Consider the following 16,920-nt stretch of genomic DNA (forward strand, 5'->3'; position numbering starts at 1 on the left):
GCCCTGGGCCGTGCTGGGCATGACTAAGCCTGCGGTCACGCACCGGACGGGGTGAGCTGTCTCTCACGATTTCTTAAAGAGCAGAGAACAGGGAAGCCCCTGGTGCTCCAGTGGTTAAGTCTCCACGGTCTTACTGCTGAGGGCCTGGGTTCAACCCCTGGTAGGGGAGCTAAGATCCCGCAAGCCATGCAGCAGCCAAAAATAAGAGGAAGAGAAGCTTCCAGACTCTGAGAGCCACACAGGCCAGTGTCCCGGGCTCTCTGTGGGGAGGGGGCTGTGTTCCATCATATCCAGGACCCCGCGTCCCCCTCACCGTGGGAAGCCCTCTGCCCCACACTCCCCATGAGAACAAAGTGCATATGGCCCCTCGTTTTCCTGCCGAGCTCCTACCCACACCACGCCCGGTGTCCACGTGTCACCAAACGGCTCCCTTTCTTGCTGAGGCCTCCTTATCCCCTCCCCTGACCCAGGGGCCAGGCCTCAGCCACCCCCCACACCCCACACTACAGCCCCCAGGGACACCCCCACCCTGCACCGCGGCCCCGGGGACCAGACCTCGGCCACCTCCGTGGTCTCACGAGCAGCTTCCACGGGCGTCCGGGTGGGGGCAGGGTCCTTGCCCGTGTCATCCGTGTCCTCGTAGTAGGGATACTCGTAGTAATAGGTGTCTCCTTCGTTGTCTCCGTCTGGGTACTGAGAGCAAACGGGGCCGCATGAGGAGGGCCGGAGCCCCTGCCCCGCTGGGACACCAGCCTGTGTCTCCCTCCCCCGTGGGGTCAGCCAGTAAGAGTGGACCCCAAAGGCTGTGCCCTGCTCCAGACACCAACCCTATGGGCCTGTTAGACGCCCCCCCCCAGCTCCCGGGAAGCAGGGTCAGCCCCATGGGGAGTCCTGGGGAGGAAACAGGCCCCTGTGCCCTCTGAAAGGTCCAGATGTTCTGACCTTGAACACCCAAGGGCCGGGACTGCCAGCCGGACCATGGGCTCTGCTGGCAATGCTGCTGCCGCCTGGGGCCCCTGACCTCCACGGAAGGCCCAGACCACACTGGAGGGACTTCCCGGAGGACGACACAGAGGGTACTGCTCTCTGTATGGGGGTGCGCCTGGGGGGTGGCCGGGAGGCCTTGGCTGCAGGGACCCAGAGGGGAGCACTTTCCACCCGCTTCTCGGGATGTGGGGAGGTCCCCTGAGGAGGAAACGGCAACCCTCTCCAGCGTTCTCGCCTGGGAAAACCTCAGGGTCAGAGAAACCTGGCGGGCTCTCGTCCAGAGGGTGGAAAAGAGTCAGACACGGCTTAGTGACTGAGTCCAAGACACATCTGAGCCAAGAGCCTGGAGCTTCACGGAGGCCCCCTCGCCTCCTGACTGCCCGTGAGAGAAGGGGCACTCAGCGGAGAAGTAAACGGCAGGCCCGAATTTTACTTAAAGGAAACAGGAGTCAAACCTGAGCAGGGAGGGCAGAGGATTTGAAAAATAGTGCAAAGAACCGACAATCAAGTCAGCTGGGGCGCTGCTGGACTGTGGGGTGGACGGGCGGGCTGACCCCGGACACCCAGTCCCGGTAGGCAGATGGCGCCATCAGACACGATCCAGGAGCTCTCGGGACAGGCTGGCCCTCGCAGTCCCTGCCGCTCTGGGGGTCAGAGCACCCATCGCTGTGCTGGGACAGCGCTGAGCCCCTCCTGCCCCACAAGCTCCGGACGGTCCCTGAGGGCACCTGCAGCGCGTCCGCTCACTCAGTGCCCGCCCAGGTGCTGAGCCCGGCTCCGGCTCTCCTGACCCAGAAACTCGTGGGAAACGCTCCTGAGCGGCGTCCTCCATGACTCCGTCGCTTTGGAGCACAGAGCGCTTCGTAAAGCGAGCCCGGGACCCACCTTGTCCCCAGGACCGAGTTGTCTCACCCAGGGGGTTCGCCTGAAACGGGGGTCCCGAGGCCTCCATGTCTCCCCACCCCCGCCCCTCCCAAGGTCCAGCCACAGCCCCCGCCGGGACTCACGTATTCATCTGGGTTGGGGTCCTGAGACTGGGGCTTGTCGGGGACGGCCGCGTCGCAGTCGGGGCTGTAGTGCTCGCAGTAATCGTAAGCTGCCCGGTGGTCGGCGACGAGGAGCAGCTGCTGGATGTCACCCTGGGAGAGGAGGAAAGCTCTGAGCAGGCGGCACAGAGGGGGCCCGCTGGGCACCCAGGAGAACCGCCTGACACCTGAGAGCTGGTCCTCGGGGCCAGACCTCCTGTGGGGGAGCTGCTCACCCAAGCCACCCACCCACCCACCCACCCATCCACCCATCAACCCACCCAACCACTCATCAACCCAAACATCCATCCACCCACCCACCCATCCATCCATCCACCCACCCATCAACCCAAACACCCATCCACCCACCCATCCACCCATCAACCCACCCACCCACCCATCAACCCAAACACCCATCCACCCACCCAGCCATCCATCCATCCACCCAAACACCGCTCTGCTTTACCACCACTGCGGACAGCGACGTGCGGGGTGAGCTGCCTGCTGCTGTCCCAGCCCCTGGCCCGTAACAGCGAGTGGAGCAGGCGAAGGGCCCCACAGCCCACAGCTCAGCATGACCCGCCCAGCACCCGGGCCAGAGCCTGCCCCCTGCAAACCCACTCTCCCTCGGCTCCCTCGGCTGGCAGAGCCGCCCACGCCGCCCACCCTCCCCTGCCCCAGCCCTCCCGCCCCCACCCTCTCCCTGTTTGGGTGTCAGAAGGTCCGAGCCTTCGCTTTAAACACTCTAGCAGACGAGGACCATATGACAAAGCAGCGAGTCAAAACCACACGTTTTTATTGAACGATATGACTCCCGTTTCAAATTTCATCCAATTCAAAGAAAATACTTTCTCCCCGTGCCTGGCAGCTTGACACCTGAACGCGTGTGCGCTTCAGTCGTGTCTGGCTCTTGGTGACCCTCCGGACTGTAGCCGCCCCGGCTCCCCGTCCAGGCAAGAATTCCGGAGCGGGTTGCCATGCCCTCCTGCAGGGCATCCTCCCCACCCAGGGAAGGAACCCGAGTCTCTCACGTCTCCCACTTTGGAAGGCATGTCCTTTACCACCAGCGTCACCTAGGAATATATGCTCTCCAAATGAAGCTACTGGAAAAAAGGAGGCTCAGGGCCTTTGTGGGGGCAGCCGTGACCCCGGGCAGGGGGTGCACCCCTTGATGGAGCAACCGGCACCCTCGTCAGTTCCTGTCTCCCTGGAAAGCCCCGATCCCGGGGCTGCGGACGTGACTGGAGCGTCTCTGTGTCCCAAGGCGCCCGGCCCAGCACCCGGGCTCCCAGGCCCTGCACCAGGGGGTGAGGAGGCCAGGGGCTCAGCCATCCACACCCACACACAGGCCCAGCCCGGCAGAGATGCCTCCGTGCACCCCAGGCCCTGGGACACTCCTGCTGACCCGGCCCTCGGGCAGGCCTGTCCCCACCTTGCCCCCCCCGGGTGGTGGCAATGACCATGTGATCAGGCAAGGGCGCCCCCCCAGCGTGAACCCCCCTTCATTTCCGGCACCCACCCTCCCCCGCAAACGCCCGTACGTGTTGAAAAACCATTTCCCTCGCCAAGTCCTTGGATGGGTTTTCACACCGGCTTGTTCTGTGGGCATGTCCCTCTGAGGGCGGGGGTCTACCATCCGCCCCTTGGGGTCTTCACGGCAGCTCTGGTGGGAGATACCAGCAGCCGCAGCCCCTAGGGGTCTTGAGAGTGTCAGCAGGACAGCCCCCTCCACTGGTCTCCAGCGCCCCCACCCTACCCCTCTCGGCTTCTCCACGGAGGAGCCAGGGGTCTTCAGCAGGTTTCAACATCGGGCTGCCCCCAAAGATGTGAGTTGAGAATGAGTTTACAGGGTTTTCTGAGAAAGTCAAAGTCCCCGATGCACCAAACCTGTCTCATTTCACAGATGGAACCAGACGTCAGTCGGGGTGGGTCCCTCGGTCTCCGCAGCAGATCAGCCCAAGAGCCCCAAATCCGGGGAATGCTGGCCCCTGGCTACGGCTGGGCGCCCCCCACCCCAGACACGTCTCTCCTGAACCTCACCAGCCCCCAATTACCGATGGGGAAACAGGGGTGTCAAACCAGGAAGGTCGCGCCGCGTGCCTCCTCGCCCGGGGACTCTGGTGCTGTCTGGCCCTTGACCAGGGCCTTGGACCCTCGTCCACGATGCTGGGAGCACTCACCAGGGGTCCCCGCTGGGCCACCTCTGCCCCCGAGAAGTCCCCGCAGTGACCGGGGCGGGGTTCCCTTACTCACACTCGCTGCCCCCTCCCTGCACTCCCGTCCCCCCAACAGCCGTCCCGCAGAGCCCGGAGCAATGGTGCACACCCTGCACAGCAAGCTACTGCCCGGATCCCGCCTGCCCGCTCCCCCTTCAGCCCGTGAGCCCCGAAGGCCCCGCTGCACCCCGACGGGGCCCCCTGGCTCCCACAGGCCTCAGGATCCATGAGGTCAGTGCGACCCCGTCCAAAGCAGGCAGCTGACCTCTGGGGGGCGCTGGGGCAACACCGGGGGGAGTTGGGGGCACGGGGCTGCGACTCCACCTCCTCCATCAGCAACAGCCCAGCCCAGGCTGCAGTATGGGCCCCCCACCCCGTCCTGACCGCCGCCCAGGCCCAGAAGGGGTGGATTCCCCCCAGTGCCCACCGGGAGCCGCTGCCCCTCCCGTCCCCAGCCCAGCGCCCACGGCCTCCCCGAGGGAGCTGGCTCTCCTTTCTCCTCCAGCCCCATGTCACAGGTGCGCCCACTGAGGCTCGGGGGGGCGGGCACTCCCACATGGGCACTAGTAGGGGCTCCTGAGCCACTGCCCGGCGGTGCCGACTCAGAGCAGCCTGGTCTCCTTGGAGCCAAGTGGCGAGTCCCACACCTGTGCCAATCTGAGTTTCCAGCTCCTGTAGGCAACACTGCCGCCCCTTCCAGGCAGTCCTCCACGGGGCAGCTGCCCACCCCGCCCGCCTCACGGCCATGGGTGACACCAGCGTCCACATCTCCGACGCCCGGCCATGCCCTTAAATCTCCCTCCCTAGCTCTACGTGCCATGCCCTGCGCTGGGCACGTCGCCTGCCCAGAGAGGCCGGCGAGCGGCGGCCGTCACAGCCTCCCTCGCGCTGACGACGGCCAGGGCCTTCTCCTTTCGCTCACCGCGCTTCTGCCCCACCAGGTCAGTGAGGCTCTGCAGAGGCCCTAGGAGCTTCTGCACCGGCCCGGCAGTCATCGTGGCCATCCCACGCCCCGCACAGCCCCGGCACCCAGGGTGGCTGTGGCCCGTCCGTCTTCTGGCCGAGGGCAGGCCGGGCCACTGGCACACACACACACAAGCATCCTTGGCTGAGCGGGCGTTTTTGCTGAGGGGATCGGTTCTGCCTTTTCCCGTAATGAGATTTCATCCAAGCTGCGCCCCTGCTGTGAGCTGAGGAAATTGCAGAGTTTCCGCTGGACAGCTCTACAGCCTCTCGGCCCGGCCAGGGGGACCCACCTGGGCCGCTGCAGCGTCCCCGCTCGCTCCCCGCTCCCTCCCTCTGCCTGCCACCTCATCCTGCACCCCCCCAGGACCGCTGGGCACCACGAGCCCTCCTCGGCTAAATGAGACGGGCCCCGGGGCTCCGGCCACGCACTTGGCCTCTCCTGTGGTTCCTCCAGCTGATTTTAGCCGGAGCGCCTCCCACGCATAAATGGAGACATGATCACTTGAGAAGACGGACATATGCCTCCCGCCCGACGCTGCGTGAGGGCTGAGCTGCCCACAGAGCGACAGCAAGAGCACAGCTCCGGCAGCAGTTCCGGCCGCAAGTCTGGCCCGAGCGAGGGCAGCCGAGCCCGTCTACTTCTGAGCGAGAGAAGGGCGGTGGGCACACGGGGTCCCTGCCCACCCCGCAGAGGGTTCCTCCTCAGGGGAGCCTGCTTTGTCTGACACGTGGGACTGGCCCAGGGCACACAGGGCAGGCAGGGGGCTTCAGCGAGGCACCTCCTTGACGTCCTGGGAGACTTCCCACAAGAAAGGCCTCCCGAGTGCTCTCCTCCTGCTCAAGCTCTCCCAGCCCCAGCAAGCCACGTTGCACACCCTGCCAAGACAGTTTTCATCCTGGGTCTCACAATGGAAAAGGAAGGGCCCAGCCAGAGGGGCTCTCAGTAATTCTTTCCACGGTATTGGCAGCGTCCTTGGCATGAGAGAGCGAATCGGAGACCACTCAGGTGAGTGAGTGGTGAAGAAATACTTCTGTGCGGTTGGAAACTACTTCCTGCTGCGCCCAGGGCCCTTGCTGGTTCGCGCTTGTGACCTTCCCCCCACTGCATGGCCGCCCTGGCTCCGCCCAGGTCTCACCTGTGCCCCCCCACCCCCCCCACCCCCCTCCCCGCGCCGATGCCGGTCTGGGCGCCTCACCCGAGTCTCCACAAAGGGGCTGGGGGCGGGGACGGCGGCAAATGGTCAAGACCCAGCCTCCTTGAACCCTGAAACTGGCTGCAGTGACTAAAGGGTCAGCTCTGTGAACTCAGAGGGAGGACACTTCATCCCCAGACCAGGGGCAGAGCAGCAGAACCAAGGCGGGGGCCGGGCTGGCTCACGGGCCCACCCGACTCCATAAAGGCGGGGGCGGGGCTCACGACATTTCCCGGCCAGCTACATTAGGTGGGCAGCCCAGCCTGGCTGGCACATGAGAAAACCTGGCCTGTCCTTCCCTTCTCTGGACCCTCAGGGCAGCAAGCCTGTGGGCACTGGGCTGACCACATGGTGGGGACACATGTGTCATGACAAGCTCCACGGAGAAAGAAGCACGAGCCTGGGCACCAGGCATGGAGGGGCGAGGCAGTGACCACACGTGCCTGGGCACAGGATTCCCCTCCTCACCAGCTGTGTGCCCTTAAGCACGTCACTGAGTCTCTGCAGGCCGCCGCAGGTGCATTTGCAAAGCGGGAAATGAGATGTACCTCAGTACACGTTAGTACAGCTGAAGATGTACACCTCAGTGTCCCGGTGGCTAAAGTGGTCGGACGTGCAGGACGCCCAGCCGGCCTGGCAGCTGATGAGGCCAAGACAGGTGTGAGTGCCACCACCTCCGTCACAGCCACCACTGGCGATCAGCACCACGTCGTCGCCACCGTCGCCGTGTCTCTGTCAGAGGCTCGCAGCCCCTCCCTCCGAAGGCAGCCTTCTGCCTGTTCATCCTTTCGCCCTCTCACTAGGGCTTTTAGCCGGTCTACAATGGGCCACAGGCAGCCTTCTGCTTGTTCCTTCTTTCGCCCTCTCACTAGGACTTTTAGCCGGTCTACCATGGGCCATGGGCAGCCTTCTGCTTGTTCCTCCTTTCGCCCTCTCACTAGGGCTTTTAGCCGGTCTACCATGGGCCATGGGCAGCCTTCTGCTTGTTCCTCCTTTCGCCCTCTCACTAGGGCTTTTAGCCGGTCTACAATGGGCCACGGGCAGCCTTCTGCTTGTTCCTTCTTTCGCCCTCTCACTAGGGCTTTTAGCCGGTCTACAATGGGCCACGGGCAGCCTTCTGCTTGTTCCTTCTTTCGCCCTCTCACTAGGACTTTTAGCCGGTCTACCATGGGCCACGGGCGCAAAGAGGGGTGAGTCGCGCCTCTGAGCTCAAATCTCAAGCTCTCCTTGATTCCTCAGGAGCTGCCCAGGAGACTAAGTCAATAGCCCTGCCTGGGGAAGTCAAGGAGACCTTCTTGGAGGTGGTGGCCTCAGGGTTGGGCCCTGGTGGAGGCGGCGCACGGTGGACGTTCATGGTGAAAGTCCTACCCGTGGTTCTCACTCTGCCAGCACCGCACCTCTGCCTGGACGAGACGCTCCACCCCAGCACCAGCTCTGGGTCGACTCCAGGTCTTAGCTCAGCTCTTCCCTCCTCCTGCCCTCAATGTGCAAGGTGTCACTGTGGCGCCACATCACACCATGGTCGCTGCAGGCTGCACAACTCCTGTGAACACCCCACGCCCACCCCACGCCCACACCGCCCCATCCCACACCTGCCAGCTGGTTGTTTCGAACCCAACTGCAGAAATCCACCTTTGCTCTCACTGAATCCCAGAAGACAGCCTGAAAGACCTCTCTGCATCTTACTCTGTGAACCAGGAGTAACCTGGCATCGGCTGTGACATGCAGGCTCTTCCTGCAGACCCTCAGCCACCAGAGGACTCCCATGCAGAACACACACTCCTCGTGGGGGCCAGCCAGGGGAGTGGCAGAGAGGGGCGACTTTAGAGGCCAGGGCTGCCCCACAGGCTCCCCCCCAGCACCCCCGACCTGAGCAGACTCTGCTGCAATCCAGCCTCACTTTGAGCACTGAGGCCCTGCAGTACGATGCCAGCCAAGGTCCCAGGCTCCCCCAGTCCCTGCCACCTCAACTGCAAACGCTCACTGCTGGACACCGGAGGGAAGGGTGCGACGGTGCGGCTGACTCACGGGGACCCCCGCACGTCCAGTTCCTGAGATGTGGCCTCACACACAGCCTCCAGGGAGCACCAGCTGCAAACCAAGGCTGGGCTCTGCAGGAAGCGGTGGGTGCCCAGGGGAACTAGCTTGTGGAATAATCTATACCAACTGATTTGCAGAATTCTGGGGCTCCAGAGAGTTGACAGTCACCACAGTTCCCTAGAGTCCTGGCCTGTGGGTCCCCGGGTGCCATCCTCCCAGGGGACCCACAGGTCAGAGTCCGCTGTAAGCTGCCTCATGCCACCAGGCAGGCCTCCAGCACAGCGTCAGCCCGGCCAGGCTGGGATGTGGGCCTGCTGCTCACTGTTTCCATGGAACAAACCTGCAGGCCCCCACCAGGCTCAGGAAGGGCTGCTCCCACAGCGCCGGGGCAGAGGAGGGCCTGCCTAAAACACCGTGGGGTCTCTCTGGACCCTTCTTGCCGGCCCGGGTGGAGATGCCCCCACCACTGCTAGGCTCAACACAGATCCTGAGTGCCTGGCGTGACCCGGGCCAGCACCCCACCCCCCCAAATCACTGTGTACCCGCGGGGCAATTCCAGACGAAAGCCCCTTGGCTGGGACGGCCGCACGTGACCACGCTCTGGCCGACCTGGGCTCAGCTGACGCACCGCCCCAGCCTGAGGGCTGCCGGCCACCTGCCCCAGACAGGAGTCGTGGCCCTGGCGCCCCCAGGGCCCAGGCCCTCTCGAATCTGAGATCCAAAAGACAGAAACGTACCTCCAACTCTCTGCTCAGGGTCCTCACTGGCTGGTCAGCTGCCCACTCAAGCCGGGAGCTGTGCATAGGGCTGCCCCCACCACCCACTCGGGAAGAGACTACTCCTGCCGCCCGGGCCCCGTGGACAACTCGGCAACCCAAGAAAGACCTCAATTTGAAACCAAGCAAATATCCACGCCCGCAGACGTGTTTAATAACCCGCAGGTGCCCTGCAGGCATTGAAGGGAGAAGAGCCCCTCCCCACGCGGGCCTGAGCAGCAGGCTGGATAGGGACCCCCTGGGGACGGGTCCTGCCAGGGAAACGGCATCTTTACAGGTGTAGTTAAGTGACAGGTCTGGAGAAGAGATTGGGCTGGACTAAGATGGGCCCCACTCCAGTGACTTGAGTCCCTGAAAGAGGCAGACAGAGGAGAGGAGAGGGCGGTGGGGATGCAGCAGGAAGAGGGGTGAGGCGCCCACAGAGGGGTCACTGGGCCTTCACTTCCCCAGGGGCCCCTGCCCGCCCCCAGGCCACCTGAGGTGGTGCCCCCCGGACTACCCACCTGCTGCTGGGCTGGGCCGTGTCCCCGTCCTCCAAGCTGGGAGGGGCAGGAGGGACCCTCCCTGGAGCCCCAGGGAAGCGTTGCCCCACCGACTTCACACTGCAGATCTCTGGCCTCCAGAACGGGTACCTAGCTTACCCCTGTCTCTTTAAGAGACCCAACCCAGGACGCTTGTTTCTGGGGTCCAGGGAACACCCAGAGACCACGGCGGGTCCCCGTGAAGTGGGCAGAGTTGAAACAAGAGGGGCTGCTGGCCGTGGCTCCTGTGTGCCCCCCGCACTCCAGGGTCTCCCGCAGGGCGCTTGGCGGCTGCTGCATGGGGCCTGCGGCGGCAGGGGCTGCTCCTGGGCAAAGCGCAGCAGGACGGGAAGGAGGGAGCAGGGACCAGCGTGAAGGCAGCCCTCCAGCCCGGCCCAGCCCAGGACTGGAGCCTGCTGGGACAGCCGGGGGTGAAGGTGCCCCTTGGGGGTCCTGGACCCAAGACTTGGCCCTGGGAGCGTCCGCCCCCTCACCCCATCTAAGGTCCAGGCACACACGTAGACCGTGACCCTTTCCATGCAGACCCTGGGCCCTGCTGGGCACCTCTGAGTGTCAGGGTCTACCCTGGGAGTCACTGGGGGGCACATGCGGCCACACCAGCCTGGGCAGGATGAAGACATGGGCCCGGCACTCAGAACCACCTGCAGGGCCGCCTCTGGGCTACCGGGTCCAGCGGGAACGTGGTCGTAAGGCGGCTGCAGACGGTCATGCAGAGCGCTCGTAGGGGGTCTCTAACTCTCTGCTCTGAGTCTCGGGGGCTGAGTGTGCAGTGGACCCCAGCATCAATCCTGAACGCCCTGTCCTGTTGTCCAGATGGAGTCACGGTTCCCACCCGGCCTGGCACCAGAGCCCAGCTCCTTGCGTACCCAGGACAGGCCGACCTGGCAACCCCCACTGGAGAAACACTCGTGTTCCTGGGGTGGTGATGGCACCTGGCCCGTGAACACCGTCAACCAGTGGGGCTGAAGCCCAGAGACGGCCTCCAAAAAGCCCACGGAGCTGCTTGGCCCCCTCAGATGCCCTCCGCCTCACCTACGTCTGGCCCCCTGATGTCTGAGTGGACCGGAAGGTGAACCCAGACGGGCCCCAGCAGACCCACACCGCACCGCCTCCCACGGAAGGAAAAAGCACAGCCCGGGAGTGATGGCAGCCCTTCTCCAGCCATTAGGGGGACATTGACAAAGCCATGGGATGGTGGGCAGAAAGGGAGCAGAAAAGTGCAAACGCGGGTCACCAGCAGACCAGCAGGGCCAGGCCTGGCCATGCCTGCAGAGGAACACTCTCCAGCAGACCGCCCATGGCGTGACGGACCCAGGAGCCACCTGCTACCCTGCCTGCAGTCCCCTGTCACCACCCTCATCCTCTCTGGAGCCACCAGACCAGCCAGTGTCCTGCACCCGGTGGCCTGGCCAGGTGGTCAGGACAGGATGTCCCCAGAGGGGCTCAGGATCACAGGTCACAGCCTCGGCCTCGGACACCAACCGACTGCTCCCTCTGCTTCGAGGCCCTGATGCCAGACGCCCTTCACAGAGAGAAGCGCGCGCCGCCCTCCTGAGAGAGGGATCCCGAGCTGCCTCCGAGAACCGCTGGGGAAGCGCTTCTCGGGCTGTGGCCCAGTTCCCGCCCTGGGAGAGCTGAATTCCAAGAAAGATGGTGTCAGTGCAAAAGACAGGCTCCTGGAAGAAGGGCCTCATGGATTAGATAAACCACCGGGGCCGCCCAAGAGGTGGAGGACGGCAGACAGACGGCAGGACCCTTCCTAGGACACGAAGCCGCTCCCTGCCTGCTGGCTCCCACGGGGTTCGCACAGAAAACCTCCAGCTTACAGTCTGTCTGGTCTTGTCGCCCTTGAAATTTTCAACACCTTAAAAGAGGATCTGGCTCCTGGCCCAGGACTCACTGGCTCCCTGTCTCCCCAGGAAAGGTCTCCTTTTCCACAACACCCTCCCCTTCAAGGCTCACCCGAGGGACGGTCCTTCCCCCCAGGAGCCCAGAGCAGCACCGGGCCCTGATGTGACCCCATCCCACCCTCTGGAACACCCCATCCCACCCTGCAGACCCCTCCATCTGGAGCATCAGCCAGTTCCAGGCACACAGGGGAGCCCAGCGGGGTGCAGGGTCCACCAGATGGGCCCTGCACTTCAGAGTCCAGACCAGGGAACGGTGCTGGGCAGGCAGAGGGCCCCAGGCATGCAGGGAGGGCTGGCTCTGGCAGTGGCTTGTGCTAGCTCTGCCTGCCAGGCACTAGGGCTTCCCAGACCCCACCAGCCAGGGGACTCCGGTGTGCTCGGGGCTTGTGCAGGATGATGGGCCCAGAGCAGGGCCAGGCACCCGCCAGCACAGCTGGGACCACCAGGGAGGTGCCCTGGCTTGCCATGGTCCTGGTTTCCGCGGTCGGGTGGTAGACGCCGGGCGGCTGGGACTGTCGTGCCTGCCCCCCATCACAACGTCGGGACAGGCCGCCGGCCCTGGGCAACAGGTCTGGGCACCAACATCACTGCACTGCAGCCCGCTGGGCGACCTCCGGTAAGTTAGTCAACCTCTCTGGTGCCGGATGACCCAGCGCGGCGGGGGCAGAGCGGTGAGCAGGCACGGGGCCCTGCGGGCGGCCCTGCCTGGCTTCCCACCCAGGCCCCCGAAGAAAACCAGCCGCTTCCCACCGCCTGCCAGACGCACTGGCTCCCCCGGCAGACTCGTCTGTTTCCGAAAACACAGAGCTTGTTCCTAAGCCCGGGGTGAACACACGACGTCTTCCTGGGGCCTGCGGGACCACTCTTGGTGGGGTTCTGAAGAAGGGCCCCCGACCTCCCTGGACAGCAGGCCCGCGGCGGGCAGAACAAAGCCCAACGGCTCTCGGGTCCCAGGGCGCAGGCCCTCCCCCGGAAAAGGGACAGGACACAGGGCACGGAGCTCCCGGGAATGCCACTGCAGGCGCAAGCAAGCAGGCACCTGGGAACAGGTGGGCAAGGGCGGGGGCTCAATCAGGTCAGCGAGGTGGGAAAGCAGCGACTGGGGAGCCAGCCCGAGCCCCTTCCTGAGCCTTCAGGGCACCTGGAGGGGCGGCCCCCACGGGGACCTTTCCCAGGACACGCCCTGGCTGTGGAGGCCACCCAGCGCCACCCTCCCCGTGGGTCTCTGGGTCCAGGACGGGGAGCCCGTGAGCCCAGGCGGCCCAGCCCCGCATGGCGCGGGGCCCTCATCTCCAAGAAGCACGGCCAGCACTGAAGCTGCAAGGTGTGACACGGGACAGCGTGTGACCCCGTGACCCCGGCTTGGGGGGACTCTCGGTCACGGCTGCCACCAAGGCTGACAGGTTAGACCCCGATGGGTGCTGCCGATGGGCCACCCACTCTGCCAGGGCGTCAGCGGGCGTGGTTCACTACGGTCCCACGGTGCGGTCGTCTTACACACGTCATGGGGCACCCCGGGACCCCCAGCGTTGGCCCTGCTGTGCCCATTCTGCAGATGAAGGGCCCCAGGCCCGAGGTGGGATCCAGGCTGTCGGCTGGAGGGGACGCGCCTGAAGGTCTGAGGGACCGCACTGCTCACCCCATTCCTCCCAGGGGGTTTTGGAAGGGTGGGGGCGCTGTGTCCCCAAATGCAGGGTCAGAGGCAGGGTTACACCAGGGCCGGGGTCGGGGGGCCCCAAGGAGTGGGCATGGCTGCTCCCTGCCCAGTCACACGCCCAGGCCAGCGGCGGCACCAGGGAGGCCCCCAGAAGGGCATGGACTGCCTGAGAGCGGGCGCTGCACTGCGGGAAGCGCTTGTCTGCCTTGGTCCTGTGGTCTCCACCCCCCTGCTCTGTCTCTCTGGATAAAGAGGCCTCCATGGGGCCACACGCACCCCAGGAAAGCCTGGTGCCCCCCACAGACGCTCTAGAGTTCAGCAAGTCCTCGTTTGGAAACAGTGCAAATCGCAAAGCTCAGTCTGTGTCAGCGGCCACTTGGCCATCCACCAAAGTACCAGAACCTTCCGGCTCCCCCCCCCGGAGCTTGCAGAGCTTCAAGACAAACCAGCTTTTAATGAGGGGAAGTCACCCTCCCCGGGGAAGAGTGTGGCTGCTGGGAAATGGTTTTCAACGGTGCTGGCTCCTCCTTCTAAGGAGACGCCTCTAGGAACCAAAACAGTTAAAATGGCAAATGCTGCTATTTGGAATCTGCTGAAAAGTCAAGAGTTAAATCATTTTTATTTCCAAACATAAAAATAAAGATTCTGTCTCACTTGCCACAAGACAAAGGGTGGCTGGGAACCTGAGGACCACACATCCAAATTTACCTGTGAAGGAAGAAAAGCAAAAACGGTGCTCGGGGCCCTGAGGGCACCCCACCTCCGGCTTCCCTCACAATGTAAGAAGTTTGTGGTCAACAGAAGTCTCTGGTGCTTGGCAGCCCCTCAGCCTCAGATCAAAAGCCACGACCAGGAAGAAGGGCTCCTGGAATTCCGAACCTATTTTTTGAGCTGCAATCAAAAAGCCTGTCTGCTTACTGAGCAAGACCTCCCCCGACGGTCAGAAGGCTAAGCAGAGGAGAAAAACCAGGGCTATCCGATTTGAGATTTGCTTCTTTTGAAAATCATAAACTGTTTTCCTCTCTAACCAGAAACCTGGGTAACAGCGGCGGAAACTTCGGTCGTCCTTAGCCACCCCTTTCCCGCACGAGCATCTTGGGGCGGTGAGGAGACCTCGTGGCTCGTAAACAGAGCGGCTGGGACTTGAGCCCGCCCTGACCTTCCCAGGGCTCCCTACAGCCCTGGAGTCTTGACAGGCTTGTGCTCGTGGGAAAACAACTCTTCCGGCTCAGAAAATCAGGGAAGAAGAATTTGGCATAGGATCCTCTTAAGATAGATACAGCTTTCCCCTGAATCTTTACAATAAAAGACCCACCAGCAGCACACGAAAGGGACCAGCAATCAGGCAGATCCAGGCCAGGCCCTGCACAGACAAGCTACTGCATGGCACATGAGTTCAAATCCCAGGCTGCTCACGGACCCTCCTCTGCACTGAGACTTCCAGCAAGAGGAGCGAGGGCAGTGGCAGGCACCCAGACTCCTGGGCGCTGGGCAGGGCCCCAAGCCAAGCGCTTCACAAGGGAGCCCCCGTGAGCCCCCCATGAAGGCAAGGCTGCCAGCACCCACGTTTTACAAATGAGTCCTGAAGCTCCCCAGTGGCACTTGCTCGTCCCAGATCCTTGCACCAGCAGGAAGTCTACACCAGCAAAAAGCTCAATCCCAGTCTGTGCGACCCCCAAGCCTTGGACACCACGTCCCCCGGGGAGCCCTGAAGCCACTCAGGCCTGAGTGAGGACAGCCCAGCCGTCCTGCAGTTCATCCCAGGTCTCTGGGCAAGTGTGGTCAGAGTGGAGTCACGCTCAGAGGGCGTGTCCACATTACATCCCAGATCTGGCCGCGCCAGCCGGGCCCAGGAGCCCAGCCCACCCTGCGGCCCTCAGGCTGTGGCCACCCCGGACAGCTGCTCTGCAGAAAAGCAGCCAAGCTCAGCAGGATGCGCAGGCCTACCTTCACGCGCTGGTCCTCCCCACCCCCTGCTTCCACGGAGGCGGCTCTTCTGATTTTCCTCGCTAACCCACATCCGACCGACCGCGCTCCATCCACCCTTCCACCTGCTCCAACACCAGGCGGCGATCAAGGCTGACATGTGTAAAGCGCTTGCTGGGAGCGGGCAGTGGTGCTTGACTGCATTCAACCCCACCCAAGTTTTCCACGGTCTGTAAAGAAGCTGCATTCATGACCCCACTTTACGGATGGAGACACTGAGGTGCAAACGTCATAGCAACCTGCCCGAGGCCGGAAGTCCCGCCCCCTCGGGCCGACACCGAGACCAGTCCCCATGAGCCTCTCATGGCTACCCACGTGGCCCCGGGAGGAGCCTGCAGAGGGACGAGACCAGAACTGCATCCTCACCGTGTGCTCCAAGCCCAAGGGCTCGTCCGACCGCCTGCCTGTCTCCCCAGGCAGACATCAGTCCCGCCCTTCATAGAGGCAGCGCGGTCAGCACAGGCTCCCCACCGCGGCGGAGCGTGGATACAAGCCACATGGCGTTGGCTTGGCTGGCCCCAGGCCCCGAGGGCAGGACAGGCCCGCCGACGGGGACCACACACCAGCGTGTCTCCCAGGGGTGTGGGACGGCCCGGCCCCCCGCTGACCTCAAACACTTCCTCATCCAGAATCCGGGTGCCGAACACGATGATGCCGTTGACGTCTACCACAGGGTGGTCGCTGCGGTCCAGGAACTTGGTTGTTTTCTTTTTACAGTCCAGGATCAAGGTGACATTCTTCTTGTGGACGCTGAGAGCGATTCTATGCCACCTGCAAAGAATCAGACAGCCCGAGCAGGTGACGGGGGGGCGGTGTCACCAAGCACCACGACGAGCGTCTCTGCCGAAAGCCCCCGGAGACGCAGGAGGAAATCTGTTCTCTGCAGAGTCGCTCAGAGCCGATCCACGGCGGTCAGACAGGCATGGGCGCGGGTCCACACCACACCCCATTGGAGACCCCTGCCCTCAAGTCAGGTCTCTCATCTCTGGGGTGAGGTTAGCTGTGAGGCCTGGAGCGCAGCCCTGAAACCTGGCTCCGGTCAAGGGCAGGGAGGCCCTGTAGCACTGCCCTGTGTAGCAGCCCAACCCCCAAACGCAAATGCAGGCTGTGGGGAAACCGAGTCTGTCAGGAGAATGGGGGACCAACGGACCTGCTTCAGACTGTCAGTGAGAAATGCAGAACTCGCATCCTAGGTTCCTGAAGGGTCTCGGCATGTGGCCTCACACACGCGGGCCACAACACGGGCGATCTCAAACTACGAGGGCTTCGGGAGGGACCCAACAGAGGGTCCTGGGAAACCTGGCTTCCCCGTTTTCACTCACTCTCATACTGCACCCCTGCGTGCGCGCTAAGCCGCTTCAGTCGTGTCCAGCTCTGCAACCCTGTCAACTGTAACCTGCCAGACTCCTCTGTCCATGGGATTCTCCAGGCACCAGTCCTGGAGCGGGGTGCTGTGCCCTCCTTGTGTCTGCAGCCTTAAGGATGTCTCAAATCCTTTCTGGAAGAGGTTGGGTGTACCTACAGTCTCCCACGTCCCTGCAGACACTCACAGGCTAGCGTTTGATATTGTTTAGTGCACTTTACAAGGGGGCCATGGAGGCCCAGGGAGAGGAAAGGTCTCC

General features: G+C 63.5%; 1 protein-coding gene across 3 annotated transcripts in view; it reads right to left on the bottom strand.

The window, feature by feature from the left end:
- Positions 1-16,920, bottom strand: part of COL5A1 (collagen type V alpha 1 chain) — a 140,336-nt gene that overhangs the window by 83,077 nt on the left and 40,339 nt on the right. For all 3 annotated transcript variants that reach the window (XR_008682561.2, XM_055401113.2, XM_055401112.2), the window contains exons 4-6: positions 15,907-16,069; positions 1,995-2,126; positions 556-693 (exon numbers count right to left, since the gene is read on the bottom strand). Coding sequence is in view for 2 of the 3 variants with exons in the window: in XM_055401113.2 (XP_055257088.1) it covers positions 556-693; positions 1,995-2,126; positions 15,907-16,069 (433 nt within the window). In the remaining variant the exon portion in view is untranslated. The remainder of the gene's footprint in view (positions 1-555; positions 694-1,994; positions 2,127-15,906; positions 16,070-16,920) is intronic.

Source organism: Moschus berezovskii, chromosome 11, assembly GCF_049115385.1.
Source record: "Moschus berezovskii isolate FMDL1 chromosome 11, NW_MosBer_1.0, whole genome shotgun sequence".
In the NCBI taxonomy this organism is placed as follows: Eukaryota; Metazoa; Chordata; class Mammalia; order Artiodactyla; family Moschidae; genus Moschus; species Moschus berezovskii.